This window comes from Uloborus diversus, chromosome 3 (genome assembly GCF_026930045.1).
Source record: "Uloborus diversus isolate 005 chromosome 3, Udiv.v.3.1, whole genome shotgun sequence".
Classification (NCBI taxonomy): Eukaryota; Metazoa; Arthropoda; class Arachnida; order Araneae; family Uloboridae; genus Uloborus; species Uloborus diversus.
Genome location: NC_072733.1, coordinates 79,887,610 through 79,904,784, shown reverse-complemented (window position 1 = coordinate 79,904,784; position 17,175 = coordinate 79,887,610). Strand labels below are relative to the sequence as shown.

The following is a 17,175-nucleotide window of genomic DNA, read 5'->3' as shown; positions in this document are numbered from 1 at the left end:
GGAATAAAACCAAATAAAGTACATGAAGCAAGGGCTGATATGTCATCAGGGGGAATACCAGCTCGTTACTTTACAAGACTCATTCTATGTGGTTATTTTTTATGCTACCAACATTCTTTTATGTTACTGTTTCTCAAAGTTTTATGCTGTGGTTTCTTGGTCGGTCAATCCTTTTCTTTAAAGCTCTTTAGAGAATTCCATCTTTTATCCTGGGAAGTCAGCCACAACTTTCGGTGCTGCTAAAGCTAGTTCTAAAAGGCTTGGAAAGGGTAATAAATGTACCCAGGGGAATTCTCTACAGAAAGAAGGCACAATGACATGCTTTTCAAACAAGTGTGAGCAGGATTTTTTATCTTTAACAGACCTGACTTACAAGAAGCTTTACCTCTTTTCAAAAAATTATGGATTTATTTCTCACAGGGTATTCAAATAATATTAGTCATTTTATGATGTAGTTTTAAAATCAGAAAACGAAAAGAAAAGAAAATTCATTTACTGAAATTAATTTTCATAATGCAAATGTTAAGCATTATTAAATAAGTGATACAGAAACTCTTTAGACATTAAAATTATGGAACTTCAATAAGTTGACATCCGCTTAAGTCAATATGATTTCACTTTCCCTTGGAGTGTTGAGTTATTGAGGTTCCAATGTGTATATATATATAAATATATATATATATTAAGGGTTTTTCAATTTGCACGGGTAGATGATGACATCCCGTGGTGGCCATATCAACAAATGCTCTTGAGATCATTAGCTGCTCTTGATGAAAAGCCCTTTGTATGTTTATATTATGTATATATATATATATATATATATATATATATATATATAGAGAGAGAGAGAGAGAGAGAGAGAGACTGTTTGCATATCTGGCATCATTTAATTAAAAAATACCGACCACCCAAAAAATTGATAAAATGAAAAAAGAAAAATTTTTGTACAAAATTCTAAGTAACATAAGTACTCAAAAGAATCATACTTTGATTCAAAATCAATAGAATGAAGATATATCTCCTCTTTTTATTAATATAATAGTAAATTTTTTGTAACTAAAGTAAATTTTGCAGTATAAAACAGTTTAATTAAAATAATGTTATAACTTTGTCAGGCAACGCTCATTAGTTTCTGTGCCCTAAAATATAGTTAATGGAAAATAAATTTCCAATAACTGCTGGTATTAAGTACAAGTTAAGTATTAAGGTCAGTCAAAAAATAACCAATCAAAAGCTATAAAACAGATTTCATTCAACATTATTCAAAAATACTGACCGAAATTGTTTAAACACTTATCCCTCTGGGAAATTAGTCGCATAATCCATGCTCATACAAGTATTTTGGCTACTGCTGGAACCAATTACGCACTCACTCCTTTACTTCATCGCCCAAATTAAATTGTTGTCCCAGAAGTACCTTCTTGAGTTCCCCAAAGATGTAGAATCATATGGGGATAGATCTGGACTGTAAGGGAGAGCGGGGTGTGATTCAATACTTCCCACTTAAATTTCCTCAAAAGTTCTTTTTTTGCACTGGCTGCGTGTGGTTACGGTAAACTTTCATGTGTTGTCATCCTGTTACACAATAACAGGATGGCAGCACGTGAAAATTTAACGGCACCACAAACAGCCGATGCAAAAACGAACTTTAATTGCAATTTAAGTGGGAAATTTTAAACCAATTCTCTTATAGTCCACATCTATCCCCATGTGATCCCGCATCTTTGGAGAACTTAAGAAGCCACTTCAGGGACAACGGTTTCATTTGGACAGTGAAGTAAAGGAGTGTGTGCGTAATTGGTGCCAGAAGCAGCCAAAAAAATGTTGAATAAAGTGTTTTTAGCCTCTGCCTCGTTATTTATTGACTGACACTCATACTTCTTCAGATGCTAAGATTTAGGATGGGATGGCAAGATTTCCTTCAAAAGTTCTCAGATCCCTTTTATAAAAATGCACAAGCAGGGATACATAAAGCTTACGTTCGACGAGCACGACCGGTAGTGCCTGGTTGGTTAATCACATGACAGCAACGACGTCAGTGGTTACTAACCGGTTGTTCACGAACCAATGCTTCATCGAACGCTTTCGGTTGATCACCGGATACTTGCGTAGACATGACCCAGGCGAATAACACGCAGGTGAAAAATACATATAATTGGTCAAAAATGTCACTTGGTTCCATCAACCAATCACCAGCTAGAGTTACGGTCTACCGGTAGATCAACCGGTAAGGCTCATTAAAACAACATCGGAAGCAACCAGTTAACTGGTAGCTCTCAGGAACGCTGCGGTTAGCAACCAGTTACTCACCAGTCGACCGGTGAGGTTCGTCGAAGGCAAGCAAAACTTATAGGGCATCTCCTGTCTAACAGCTGAAATTAAAAACTGAAGTCTTCAGCCCCTGTTTTTTATTTTTAGTATTCACATTTAAGTGTTTTCAGGAATTTTTTTAATTTCAAGTTTTTAAAATAAATTTTGTTTGGAATAACCAAAATTTTGTTTCAGTTCTACTGTATATATAAATGGCAGTACTCTCATGGTTTGAGCATATGTAGCTAAAGCTGTTTCGCATAGGTTTCACATAATGTTTTCCTTGTAGTGCTTTATTTATTTATTTCAAATAGTTAACTTGTAGGCATTAGGTCTTGAATGAAAATGCTATTGGTATTTTTTTCTCCCTGCTTTATTAAAAAATTAACACAAAATAAAATAAAATGAAGCTTATTTTTTTGAAAATGTGCGAGTTGAAAGAAATATTACCACAATTCTACAATTGCTTAGAGGTAGGCATTTAAATGTTGTATGCTGAACATCATGCTTAATTTTTCTTTCTACTACATTAAGTTGAATTAAAAATAAGTAGTTACAATAAATTAAAAAAAAAAACACATTTCATTTTTATGAAATTAGTGAACATTATGGTTGAATTTTAAAAAGTTAAAATTTGAAGTTTTTAACAGAGTACAAATTCTTTTGGGGAAAAAAAATGCATCAGATTAACTCATAGTATTATCTGTTGTACTTACATGATTATCAACATTTTGTGTAGAAATTTTATTTTAATCTTTGTTATAAAATCATTGAAGCAATCATTTGGATTTTTGTATTGAAAGTAAAAAATATATTGAAATTACAGGGTGGAGACAGATCAGGGAAAAGTCAGGGAACTTTATTAATCAGGGAAATATCAGGGAATTTCAAAAAAATAAAAAAAAAATTAGAATTGATTAAATGAAGAAATTTTTTTTTTTTTTTTTTTTGCTTTGCAAAATTAAGTATCATAATTCTCTATGCATCTTCTGCCAATTTTCTGTTTATAAAAAAGTAAAATTAATTAGGTGCAATTATGCACTGGCACATATTTGTACATATTTTTTTCTCAACATCATAGTATTGAAGCTTCACTTATTAAATGCAGGATGAACTTCTTAAGATTACTTCTGTATCTGTAAAGTTGTTTATTTTAGATATCTCCAATTTTCTTTTCACATGTTCTATGCTACATAAAATAAACACCCCTACAGGCAAAGAAGCCATAATTAATGCCTTACCTCCCTTGCCTTTCTCATTGTCTTGAAGTAATTAGCACACTGTGATCACAATTTCAAGAAAAAAATTTTGTTTTTTAAATTAATACAGATAAAAGCTTAAAAAGTATTACTTCATCGTGTTTTTAATTTAATTGCTTAAATTGAATGTTAAATGAAAATCAACTTTGTTTTCCATCATCGTATAATTTGCTGTCGCCTCAGATAATACAAAGGTTTTTTTGTTTGTTTTTTTCTTTTATTTTAAAGCTAAGTTATATACATTTATGTTTTGAAATTGATTGATTGTTTTTTGCATTTCAATGTTGTTTGTACAGAAGTAATCTAAGATTTTTTTCCCTGACAAATAGTGAAATCTTTTGAAATCGAGTTAACTTGTGTAACTAAATATTTTTATTATTTTTTAATAGTTAAAATGCTGTATGCATGAATTAAAACCTAAGTTCTTGATTATAGAATAACTCACTATGACTGGATGTTAAAAGGTTTCATTTTGTTTTACATAAATATGTCTATTATTTACGTAAGTAAACCTTCATTACTTCAAAACTTTCACTATTATTTGTTATTCTTCCAGTAGTATTTATACTGCTTGAAAATTGAGTTAAAAATTATTTCCATATAAACTTTTAAACTTTTTAGTTTTATTATGATTAGATATTTCTTAAAGAGTGTTTGTAATAATTTCTTAGAATTCTTATGTTAACTGGTTATTGTAGTAAAGTATTTGTTTTAGATTTCCTATAATATTTCCTTGTAGGTAATTTAATGCACAGTAAAACCTATAAAGTGGACTACCTTTGTAAGTTGTTCACCTGCCTATCTTGACCACTAACATGCTCCAATTTGGGCTGAGAATCTTATAGCAAACTCTTTGTAAGTTGACAACTTAAGTACTGCACTATGAGTGGTCAACTTACAGAGGTTTCACTGTACTATGATTGCTAAAAAAGGAGAATCTTTTAAAAAGTAATTTTAATTAACAGCTTAAAACGATTTAAACACTTCATTTTATTTTATATGCCATAGTTTTCAAGTAGGGCATAAAAAGGAAACCATTATCATTGGTAACGTAAATCAGGAAAATTTGGTGAATTTAATCAGAGAAATATCAGGGAACTTTTTTTCACAGTTCCTGTCGCCACCCTGAGTTAGTATTAAGGAGTTTTTCAAGTATTTAGGAGAAATCAGGAAAAAGTTAGCAAATTTAACTTTTAAATTTATTTTGAAACATAACAACTAAATTAATACAAATTGAAAAGAAACAAAAAGTTCAAGTTGACAAATAAAGTAGTACCCTGTTTATCTGACAGCAGCTTCTGATGCAAAAATAAGATTGAATCAAAACCTATATAAATAAATTACTGCTTCTGATGCAAATTTAGTATCAAATTCCCCCTCCCTTTGATTCTTTTATGGTGTCGTTTTTTATGATGGATAATTGAAATATGAGTGTTCTTTTAACTTTGTTTCACTAACTACTTATTTTTAGCAAATTTTACTTGTTTTTTAAGGTTTAAATTTTGATTTGATTGATGCTTTTCAGATATACTTTTTGCTGATTTGTTTTCTTAATCTATGATGCACTGAATTTTATGTAAAGCAAAACTTTGCAATTTTTTATTGACTTAAATTAATTTTTATTACAGTCAAAAGTCTTTTAACTTCTGATACAACAGTCTCTTCAGATATGCAAGATGGAGAATTCAAAGAAATTGGATATAATCCTTATCGAAATGAATTCAGAGAGGTATTTAATATAAATATCTGGAACATTTACTTTGAGAAGATTTGTATTTTTAACTCACAGGCAGATGATAGTATTCTTAAAAATGTAAAATTCAAAATCATTAGTTTAATTCAACATGATTTTGAGAACATTTAATCTGTAAAATGGGACTTGTTCGCACTCCTATCTAACATTTTATCATATATATATATATATATATATATATATATATATATACATATATATATATATATATATATATATATATATATATATATATATATATACATATATATATATATATATATATATATATATATATATATATATATATATATATATATATATATATTGAAAACATATTAAAGAGCAAAAATTTAGAATACCTTAAATAACCGCCTTGGTTTCTGATGTCCGAGATGAAACCCCAGTGCCTAGTTTTAGGTCTCAGTTCCAAAAATCTGCATTCTTTTTTCACATGTGGTGAGTTTAGCCCAATGTAGTCCTGAATGCTAGCTTTTTCAGAACAAGACATCCTACATTTAGTTTTAGTATAATTTTTTGATCTTTTGACCATAGGATGAAGTTTGCACTGCTGAAGAGTTCTGGCTTAATCTTTGTTCATTTATCTTTATTGTAGCCTTGTCTGCTTATTGTTTTATTGATGTATATATATATATATAAAATCACAAATACTTTTTATGTGCTACATAGTCCTTTGTGATCCATCCGTAGCAATTGTCCCAATATATATATATATATACATATATATTGAAAACATATTAAAGAGGAAAAAAATTAGTATACCATGAACCACAAGCCCAAAGATGCGCAAAGCAACCAAACAAATAAGCCAGGTAAATATAAACATCAATAGAACAATAAACAGACAAGGTTACAACATAGATAAATGATTGAGATGAAGTCAGTACTCTTCAGCAGTGGAAACTTCATCCTATGGTTGAAAGACCAAAAAATTTTATACCAAATCTAATAATAGGATGTCTAGTTCCGAAAAAATCAACATCCATGATTACATTGCGCAAAATGTGCCACATGTGAAAAATGAATGCAGATTTTTGGAATTAGGACCTAAAACTAAGCACTGGGGTTTCGTCTCGGACATTAGAAGCCAAGGCTATCAATAATGACCCTCCACCGTACCGCCAGCAAAAATCAAGTCTTACCTATGGGTACGGGTGCAAATCTAAATCCATGTCTATCACTGCCACTGCCGTGCCAGTCGATAAAAATTAAAACACGTCCAATGCAATGAATAAAAAAATAAATAAATGAATGTGTCATCCATAAAAGTTCCTAAGGCATTCCAGGTCGACCGAAAAACTTCAATCAAAAAACATCAACTGGAGTCCAAACATTTGGTTTCCTCCAGAAAAATCATACATGTGACAAGTAAGACGGTTACAGTGAAGCAAAGTGTTGGTTAAAGGCTATGCTAGAGAAAATATTATATACGAGATTATTTGGGAAATATGGTTTTCAAGTAGTTTATTTTTAAGTAGATTAATTTCATGGTTGAATGCTGTAACCGTGTTGCGGATTCGTTTAATTCTGATGGCTTGCGAAACAATGATGCCAATAAAAACTTTTTTACTGAGGCAAGAAGAAAAACTTTGCGGACAGTTGGCTTTGAATTGAAATTTGCGTCTTTTATCATAAGTAGTGGTTTTACAGTTGAAGTCAGTATTAATTTTAATGTCAAGGAAGTTGAAAGTTTTACTATTTGAACTAGTCTAGAGTTCAGTAAAGGTGGAGTAGTTGATACATAATAAATCATCAATATATCTGCAACAAGAAGGTGTAGTACTAGGATTAACAATAGAAAATTTTCTTTCATAAAATAAAAGAAAAAGGTTAGCTAGGGTAGAACTAAAGTTAGCACCCGTAGCAATACCATTAATTTGTTGAAAGCCAGAATTGCCATTTTTGAAAAAGGTGTTAAAGATGCAAAATTTAAAAAGTTTGAGAAAAAAAAATCCTTATTAATATTGAGTGAAGTATTGACAGTTTTAAAAAGTTCAGTAACTGTAAATTCTAGTTCATTGAGTGGAATGTTGGTAAACAGATTTACTATAAAGGGTGATAGGCCTTGCCAAACCAAACAACTTTCACCGTACCATGTGGGGTTGGAAAGCAAATAGTGGACCACAAGAGTTGTCTGAAGTAGATAAATTATCGGTCTTTCACAGAGCCCATCATTCAAACGCTATTCCTCGCCAGAGATGCTCGCACTATTCAAATTCATTGAAGGCAGATATTCTCTTTCTGTATGGGCTTGCAAATTGCAACATTAGAGAGGATCTATAACTTTACTAGATGCGTTTCCCGGACAGGGCGCTACCTGATTGGAAAACATTTTAATGTTCACACAGGCAGATCTTGGAGGCTTTCATTTTGCTACAAAAGACAAGATACAGGTTGACCACGGACCAAGAGAACGATAAATGAAGTACAGACAATCCTGGAGGCAGCGGACAAACAGCCTGAATGAAGCCTGCGATCAGTAGCTGGGGAGCAAGGGATCTACCATATGATAGTATGGCTTGTGGTGCATGACAAAAAGTTACACACTTACCATCTCCAGCTGTCCAGACTATACAGTATTGAAGCTGGTGGTCGCTCATTTGAGCATTTGTTGTAAATGAAGGTTCTTTATCTTCATTGTTCTTGGTCTTTATTGTATTCTCCATTTTTTACGAAGATAGCTCTCTCTTGCAGCTTGCAGTTTGCTTTCCCACCCCACGTTGCATGATGAAAGATGTTTGTTTTGTCAATGTCTATCCCCCCTTACAGTTTTGCTACAGCCAGTGGTGTAGCTAAGGTGGGGCGGAGGGGGTCATCCGCCCTGAGCGGCACTTTGTTGGGGCGGCAATTTCGCACTTACGCTATGAAAAAATTCAATGTATTTTCCCAATAAGAAGATCATGCTTTTGATCAATTACTGGAGGCAAAGAAAAAGTCTGTTTCAGCAATTGCTTTAATCGGTCACTGATTACAAAATGTTTATTAAGACAGAATTTTTATGCTTATTTTATAAAAGTACTTATTCACAACTCAAATAATAACTGCTGCTAATATTACTGCTTTATATCATCAAAATTCCTTTAAACAGTGAATTTCAAATTGAGTCATTCATTTAAGCGAAGCTTATTTAATTAGAGAATTGATGTCTAAGTAAGTATTTCACATTTACAGGGAAAGTAATGATTTTCGATGCAGACCTTTTCCTTCTCATGAATCGGTATAGTTAATCCAAGCTATAGGGCCTCTTTATCTTATCTCCCTGTATTAGTGAAAAAAAGAACCATCCATATTCAGTAATATAGCAGTATCGCATTTAGGAAAGGGAAGGGGGTGAGCCATGCTCTTGTCCTGGGCGGCAACTTCTGAGTTTGTCAACATTAAGGGAGGTGCCCAAGCACGGACCTAAAAGGAAGTCATAACCTCCTTTGATGAGACCAAAGAGATCCTAAAATTGCTTTTCTAGATCTTTAAATTTGGAAAATTTCCAGGGCAGGGCGCCAAACTCTAAGCTCCTGCCTAATGTCACCAAACTCAAAATGCATTTTAGGACTTTAATTTTGAAAAAAATTTGGAGTAAAGCCACTTATCCGTATTTTATCTCTTTTCTTGGTCAAACAAAGCCTAAGTAACAGCGTTATATTAAGGATGTTCCTGCTATGGCCAGAATAACAAAATTCATGACCAGAGACAGGAATTGCGACCTAAATACACTGAAGCGCACTGACGGTAGCTTCACTGAATCTGGAGGTGATACCCTAGCAGAGATGCTAAAGGTCCACTTTCCTGGTTCAAATGTTATAGATGGCCCACTCCCTTCAGCCACATTACCTGTAAGATGGTGTACAAAGCGCAAATGGGACTGTGCTAGAAGCATTGTCACTTATGAAAGGGTTCTTTGGGCAATTAACTCATTTAAGCCTTTCAAGACTCCTGGTATGAATGGCATCGTTCCTGCCCTTTTTCAGAAGGGTATTGAGGTTCTTGCCCCTGTACTCTGTAGGATTTTTAGAGCTTGTATTGCTTTCGAGCACGTTCCAACTGCTTGGAGGCATACCAAGGTTATCTTTATACCAAAAGTTGGAAAAGATAACTACTATGAGGCTAAGTCTTTTAGACCTATTAGTCTCACCTCCTTTTTATTGAAGGCTTTGGAGAAGTTGGTTGAGAGACATATTAGGGAAACAGTGCTGAAAGTCTCCCTTCTCTCTCCTTCTTAGCATGCTTATCAGCCTGGCAGGTCTACTGAAACTGCCTTATATAGTCTCTCCTTTATTTTGGAGAAGTCTTATAAGGACAAGGAGTTAGCTCTGGCTGTCTTCCTTGATATTGAAGGTGCCTTTGATAGAGTCCCTGTTACTACTATCTTGAGAGCCCTTGCCAGTAGGGGTATTGATGTAACTATTGTTAATTGGATTGAAAATCTGTTACGGTATAGGTTTGTCAATGCCTCTCTTAGTGGTGTCGATTTAACTGTTCACGCAAATGCTGGATGTCCACAGGGTGGTGTTCTTTCACCTATCCTTTGGTGTCTTGTTGTAGATTCGCTGCTTGAAAGCATTACTTCTTCTGGCCTTTTTTGCTGTGACTATGCTGATGATGTGGTCATTGTGGCCATAGGCAAGTTCTTAGACACTGTCTCCTCAATCCTATCACATGGTTTAAAATGTGTGGAAAGATGGTGTCATTCTGAGGGTCTTGCTGTAAATCCTCTTAAGACCACTATGGTTGCTTTTACATGTAAAAGAGCAATCCAGGTGAGTAATATTACTTTTTTCGGACAAACTCTCAGCTGCGCTGACGAGGTCAAGTATCTTGGGATCTATTTTGACTCCAAGGTGAACTGGAAGAAACACTTCACCCACTGTTTGGCAAAGGCTAATCAAGTCCTTTGATCTTGCAAGAGAGCTATTGGTAGAACCTGGGGACTCAGCCCCAGGGTTATTGATTGGATCTACAAGATGGTTATCTGTCCCATCATTACGTTGGCTCTATTGTCTGGTGGTCAAGAACTAAACTTGAAATTGCTAAAAATGAGCTTAACAAGCTGCAGAGGTTAGTCTGCATAGCCATGACTGGCTGTATTAGGACAACGCCTACTGCTGCGCTAGAACTACTTTTAGATTTATGTCCGCTCCATATGTGGATTGAAGCTGAAGCTTTCTTGTGTATGGAGAGGCTTAAACGCTCAAATCAATGGAAAGCCTACTCTTGTTACCTTTCCTGGAAGTACTTTGATGAGGATGTACTTACTCATCCTCTTTCTGGCCTGCCAAATGACTACATGCTTGGCGAGTATGCTTTTGATAAGCCACATCAGGTTAACTTTCCTTCTAGGAGTGACTGGAGGGATGTTACCTTATCTGATGGTAAAGATTGCACTCTCTGGTACACCGATGGTTCTAAGATGAATGAAAGGGCTGGAGCTGGGGCTTTTTGTCCCAGTGATGGTATTGAATATTCCTGTCCTCTGGGCAAGTTTACTTCTGTTTTTCAGACTGAAATTTATGCTATCCTGGTGTGTTGTGATATTTGCCTGCGTCGTGGCTATAGAGACCGTTGTGTTCATATATGCTCTGATAGTCAGGCTGCCTTAAACGCACTCAAGAAGGTTGTTATGACATCCCACATCGTTTGGGAGTGCTATAATTTGCTCTGCAATCTTGCAAAGCTGAACAAGGTTACCCTTTGCTGGGTACCTGGACACTCTGGAGTGCAGGGAAATTGAAAAGGCCGACTATCTTGCTCGGAATGGTTCTGATATCCCTTTTGTTGGCCCTGAGCCAGCAATTGGGATTTCGAAAAATCTTATTAGAACTGCTGTTTTTGATATTTTTGGTAAAAAACAGTATAATAACTGGCGCAACCTTGATGGACAGCGGCAGGCGAAAGAACTTAATAGAGGTTGCCCTAGTATTAGGGCAAAGGAGCTCTTAAGTCTGAACCGCAACAGCGTCAGAAGAGCTATTGGCCTCCTTACTGGTCACTGTACCTTGAAGCGGCATCTTACTATTATGGGCGTGTCTGATGACCCAATTTGTAGAGGCTGTCGCTTTCATGAGGAAACTGTTGCACATATTCTGTGTGATTGTGATACCTTTTCTGCCTATAGGTTTGAACACCTTGGCCGCCACTTACTTGATCCTTGGGAAATCTATGATATTCCCATTAAGTGCCTGCTAATCTTTGCTACAACTACTGGTCTTTTTTAAGATTTTTGTTTGGGGTTTAGTACAATAGACCTCTGGTCGCAGTGCTTGGCTCTGCTGAGCCCACCTCTCCTTCATTTCATTCATTCAACAGCGTTTTTTGTGACTTCATTTTCAAACACCCCTCCTCCAATTTGCTGTCTAACGTTGCCAAAGATCGTTTTAAAATGTCCTTTTAGGCGAAATAATTCCAACCTTCTTCTCATATACAAACCGAAGACAGCATAAAATTACAATTTTAGAGCCTCAATCAATGTCAAAAGTTTTCTGTGAAGAGCAGCTGAACCTTATCCTTTTCTCAAACCCAAATCCTTCTTGTAACGTGATCAAAGATATCCTAAAATGTGTGTTTAGGACCCCTAACTTCGAACAGGGAGATCTCAAAAATCCCTATCTCATCCAACGTTGCCAAAAATAGCTCAAAGTTGGGTTTTTAAACCTTCAAGTTCAGAAAAATTCTAAGGAATGGGTCCCAAGTGCCTTTGCAATATTATAACATCATCATAGATGGCTCTAAATTTTGTTTTTAGAAATTTCTGAGGGATGCCTGCGAAGCCTTTTTTTCTCAATGATAAAGAGTATAAAATGAACATCAGTTTCCAGAAAGATTTTGCGCTGGAAGCCCCACTTTGACCTCTTTCTCATATCGTTGTCAAATAGCGCCTTTTGTCTCGTTTTTAGGATGTCATTTTTAAAAGTTTGCAGGAGAAACTGGAGAGCTATCAGACTTCCCAACATTTTCGGAGACATTCGATATTCCACAATTGTGTTTTTTAATCTTCGGTACCGAAAAATTTCCAAAGAGGGCCCCAGAACGTTCCCTGTTCTCTTAACCTGATCAAAGATAACCTAAAATTGATTTCAAAGTTGAAAATATTTCAGGAAGAAAATCCAGTCTTTGTTGCAGTTAAGCGAAACTCTTTCAACACTAAAGACAACCTAAAGTTGTTTTTTCCCCCAGTATTGTCGGAAAACTTCCCGGACAGTACCCCCAAACCCTCACCGTTCTCTTAACATGTCCAAAGATAGCCTAAAATTGCTTTTTTTAACACTTCGATTTCGGAAAATTTCCTTGAGAGACCCCAACCCCCTAATGTCACCAAAACAAGCCGAAAACTGACTTTAATTTAAAAAAAAAAAATTTCGGAGGGAGCCCCAACCTCTTTTCTATTAGCCTTACTAAAAATTTGCCTAAAACTGATTTTTGAATTAACTTATGGAAATTTTCGGTGGGGCCCGCAACTTTTCGTTTTTAGCAAGAAAAATGTGGAAAGATAGTATTTATTTTTCTTCTAAATTAAGTTCTTATTTTTACTTAAAATACTTTTGACTGTTTCTCTACCAAAGGGCGGCAAATTGAGAAACTGCCCCGGGCAGCAGAAAGTGAAGCTATGCCACTGGCTACATTATGTATATGTGTATATAGAGAATGTGACATAAATTGCTAATGTTATCACCTTTTGTTTGAAGGAATTTGATCCAAGAGCAGAAAATATCATTCAGCACTTGACAAGTATTTCAGATTTTAACACAGCTGCAGGTAAAATGTATAATTCTCTCTCTCTCTTTTTTTGTCTGTAGAAAAAAATCTGGAAATAATTATTATTCATTAGTTTTTATTTTATTGTATTTCACCACATTTAGATGATGTTCATTTGCCTTTTATAAGATATTATTGTGACAGAATATTCATGAGATCTGAAATAAACGATTTTTTGAAGAATCACAAACTTCCTGAGCACTATTTTAAAAATGGAAGATCCCTTATGGAGTATGTACGAAAGAGAAAGCGTGAAAAAGACTTTGTCAAAAGGTAACTGTTTTGTCTTTTTATGTGCATCTTGCTGCATGAATGATCATGATTTCTCTTATTAGTCAGTAATACTATACTAAATTCTTTGCACAAGTTATGTAATACAGCATGATTCTCTCCATGATTTGGAAGAGTAAAATTCTGTATTAGTAATTTCCTTATCAACAGTAATTGTAATATTTTTTAACACAAATAACATTTTTCAATTTATGTTATTTATAAAATATTTTAAACCATTGATCCCACATAGGCTGGGAAATGTTGTTTTAAATTTCCTCCTTTTATTTTCCTCAGCTGAATTCACATCCAAATTTTCATCAATTTATAATTTTAATTCATTCCTGAGTTTTGAACCACATTTGTGTTGTATTTAAATCAGAAAGAAGATGTTTATTTCAACATGTTTAAACACATTATCATGGATTATCATTTTCTCAAAGATGTTTCTTTTACCAAAAAAACATTCTTTCTGAGCACTCCTTATCTTTCTTAATATTTCATTAAATATCATAAACTGGACATCATTTTAAAGACTTTTTTTTCATTATCAGCAAAAGTCAAGCAGTTAAATGACATTTCGACTGTAATTCAAAAAAATTGCTCTTAAAAATACAGTATTTTTGATTTCCTGCTGTCGAGCACAAATGCTTCTCTTGGGTGCTATTTTTTGTTTACTTCAGTAGCTTCATTGGTTGCATAGTTTGCCCTTTGTGCTGAAAAATAATAGCTATTTTTGTACCTAAAGAAACAAAAGTGTTTTGGGCAATCCTTTATCTCTGTGCATTGAGAGTCAGTATGCAACTTGACAGGGGTAATTCAAAATACAGTGAAACATGTGTAAGTTGACCACTAGCAGTGCAGTACTTTGGTGGTCAACCTAGACAGGTGGTCAACTTATAAAGGACGGTAATGTTTTTTTTTTCTTATTTCTAGCACCATGTTTTCATTTTTTGAGTAATTCACTCTTATTTTTTCTGTTCAACTCACTTTCATTGTTTAACATTATTGAAAGTGAAACAATAATTAAAAATATTATTCAAATAATTTTGTTATTTTTTTCCTTGTTTTTAATTATATTAGACACTAGTTTTAGAAATTCCATATGTGCCGGCTAATTTTCTCTGGCTTTTTCCATTTTCAATTAATTTTAATATAATATTTCATACTTTTTATTAATCTCAAGTTCAACTAACTTTCTTTTTCAAGCCTTTTTTGTACAATTTATAGCACAAAGAGCAATAAGAACGACTCTCCCAGTTCATAAAGGCAAAATTAAAATGTCCTATCTCTTAATCCTTTGCACCAGAAACATGTAACTTTACTCATTAGCAGGCCCACATCTGCGTACCCGCAGAGCAAGGGGCCCGCGTCCTTAAAAGGGCTAACGGTCCTAGAAATTGAAGAAAAAACAGAAAAAAAAATAGCACTAAAACTTATTTACTTTACAAATAGACACTGCTGGCCACTAAGGAGGGCCCCTACATATTTTGTTGCAGGGGGCCCAAAATGTATAGATCCTGGCCTGCTCTTTTAGCACAATTCCTGTATTGCCACAACATATTGGAACTAAAAGAAAAGACTTTGAACTTTTTTACTGACACCTTATTTTTATTGAACAGAGTACAAAAAGCTATCTCAAATAGAACAACAAATGAAAAACAAGTTTGGAGAATAAAGAGCAGCATAAGCTTTATTCTGCTGGTTAGTTAGTAAAATGCTAGTCTCTCTTCAAAGCATTAAAAACATTTTTGGAAAGCTATCAGAGTAATAATAATAATAATTATAAATAAATAAATAATGTAATAAAATAATTTTGTAAAGAAAGTTTAAAAAAATTAACCAAGTGGTCAACTTACAAAGGGTTTTTTACAATACTTCAAACCAAATGTGGCATACATTAGTGGTCAAGATAGGGAGGTGGTCAAGTTACAGAGGTTTTCATTTATTATATGAGACAGGACTAATTCCGTTCCTGACAAACGCGGTCAACATAGACAGGTGGTCAATTTACAAAGGTGGTCAACTTTACAGGTTTTACTGTACATGATATGAATTTTAAAATACAATTGATAGAACTTTGACTAATGGCCATATGAGTATAATGCTTACTTGAAGACCTGCAAAGGGCATTCAATTAACTATGCAGTAGACTCATGTTCTATATGTAATACTTTTTTCATTATATGTGTGAACTGTCCCAGGCAAATTTATCCTTTGTTTTTTACATTGTCATGGTTATACGTAAACCAAGGCCATATTTTAGGGAGAGGATTTTTAGGATTCAAACCCACCCCCCTCCAATATTTTTCAAAACTATTTCTTAAAAATGCTTTTTATTGTACTTTTTTTTTGTTGAAAACTTATTATTACGATTTTATTATTTATTTATTTTTCATATTCACTTTAAAAATGAAATTATTGTTGACAAATTGTACAAACATACTGATTTATGAGCAGCATTAATTTTTATTGTAGTTATTCTAAACATTCTGTCTTACACAGCAATATAGCATTTTCCTTCAAGTTTTAAATACCTGTTGCTAACAAAAACATCAAAATTCTTTTAATCTGAAAGTGTCAAACTCTATTGACATTTCTTATAACTATCAAAAAATATGAATTTAACACAAGAGTTACGGCAGTTTTTGTATACCTATAAATACGGCAGGGGTCATTTTAACCCCTGCTAAAGAAATGGGTTTGGTTTTTTACATAATATCATATATTTTTAAAAATAAAATTAAAATAAACTAATTTATAATAAAAAATCTAAGTTGAATAGAAGAGGAAGGGGAATATTTTCCCCTTGGGCCCATAATTGTACCCCTACCAGGTACAACTATAGGCCACCTCATTTTAACCTCGAAAACACAGTGAAACCTTGATCTGGCCTGTTGTTGTCTGGACTACATGTTGTCCTCTGCTTGAAACTGTATAAAAAAAAATTTTATTCCATCATTTTCCTTCTTTTTTTTCAATTTTTTAAGACTTAATCAGTACGTGTCGTTTTGAGTGACTAATAAAGTTTAACATGGTAAACGTAATTAATGTTCTTTATTATCTGCATAGGTTTTGACGTAGAAACACTTGAAAGCTTGAAAAATCTCACCAACTAAAGGCTAGTACCTGTACAAAGGTTTCAGAAAATACATCAGTCTGACATTTTAAGAGAGATCAAAAAATGTTTTTGAAAACTAAAATACGAAATCAAATTTCTTATTCCAAATATCATCAAAATAAATATTTTTTAAAAATTTTCTCAGTTTATATTTGGTTCGGCTTTCAGTCAGCACCTTCTTCAAAAACTCCTAGTACAGGCTCATGAGTACGGGCGATAGGGCGACCCAGAAGCCTTCTTCTGTCTTTTCTTGCCATTATTTACAATAAGTAACACAAAATACGATGAAGGCATCCCTTCAGGGAATAAAATGAAGCTCCAAGCCACTAAAAACCGTGAAAAATAGGTGGCCCATTGTTGTGCCCCAATATTCCCATTTTCAATAAATGTTGAGAGCTTGTGAAAACTACGAAACATTTTAAGTCAACAAATGGCTTAATTCATAACGGACAAATTAGTAAAGCAAATATGAACTTACCAGATCTTGGAAAACAGTATAAGTGGTCTGCCCATAGGAGACTTTTGGCTCTTTCACGAGTGAGTCGAATAACACACTAAGAGCGACTAAATTATCTAAGGCATACAAAAACAATAGCAATCTCTGATGAAGCGTCTTTAACTACCTAAATGGTTACACTACCTGGTGACTTTTTTTGGAGCTCGTAAGTTCGAAAAACAGGCCACTAGAGAGAAAATCATCACCACGGCAACAGTAG

The 17,175-nt window shown here is 33.9% G+C and overlaps 1 protein-coding gene across 3 annotated transcripts in view; it reads left to right on the top strand.

Moving 5' to 3' along the window:
- The window catches only part of LOC129218032 (uncharacterized), a 184,492-nt gene that overhangs the window by 83,565 nt on the left and 83,752 nt on the right, over positions 1-17,175 (top strand). For all 3 annotated transcript variants that reach the window (XM_054852211.1, XM_054852212.1, XM_054852213.1), the window contains 3 exons: positions 5,198-5,298; positions 12,999-13,068; positions 13,173-13,341. In XM_054852211.1, coding sequence (XP_054708186.1) covers positions 5,198-5,298; positions 12,999-13,068; positions 13,173-13,341 — 340 coding nt within the window. The remainder of the gene's footprint in view (positions 1-5,197; positions 5,299-12,998; positions 13,069-13,172; positions 13,342-17,175) is intronic.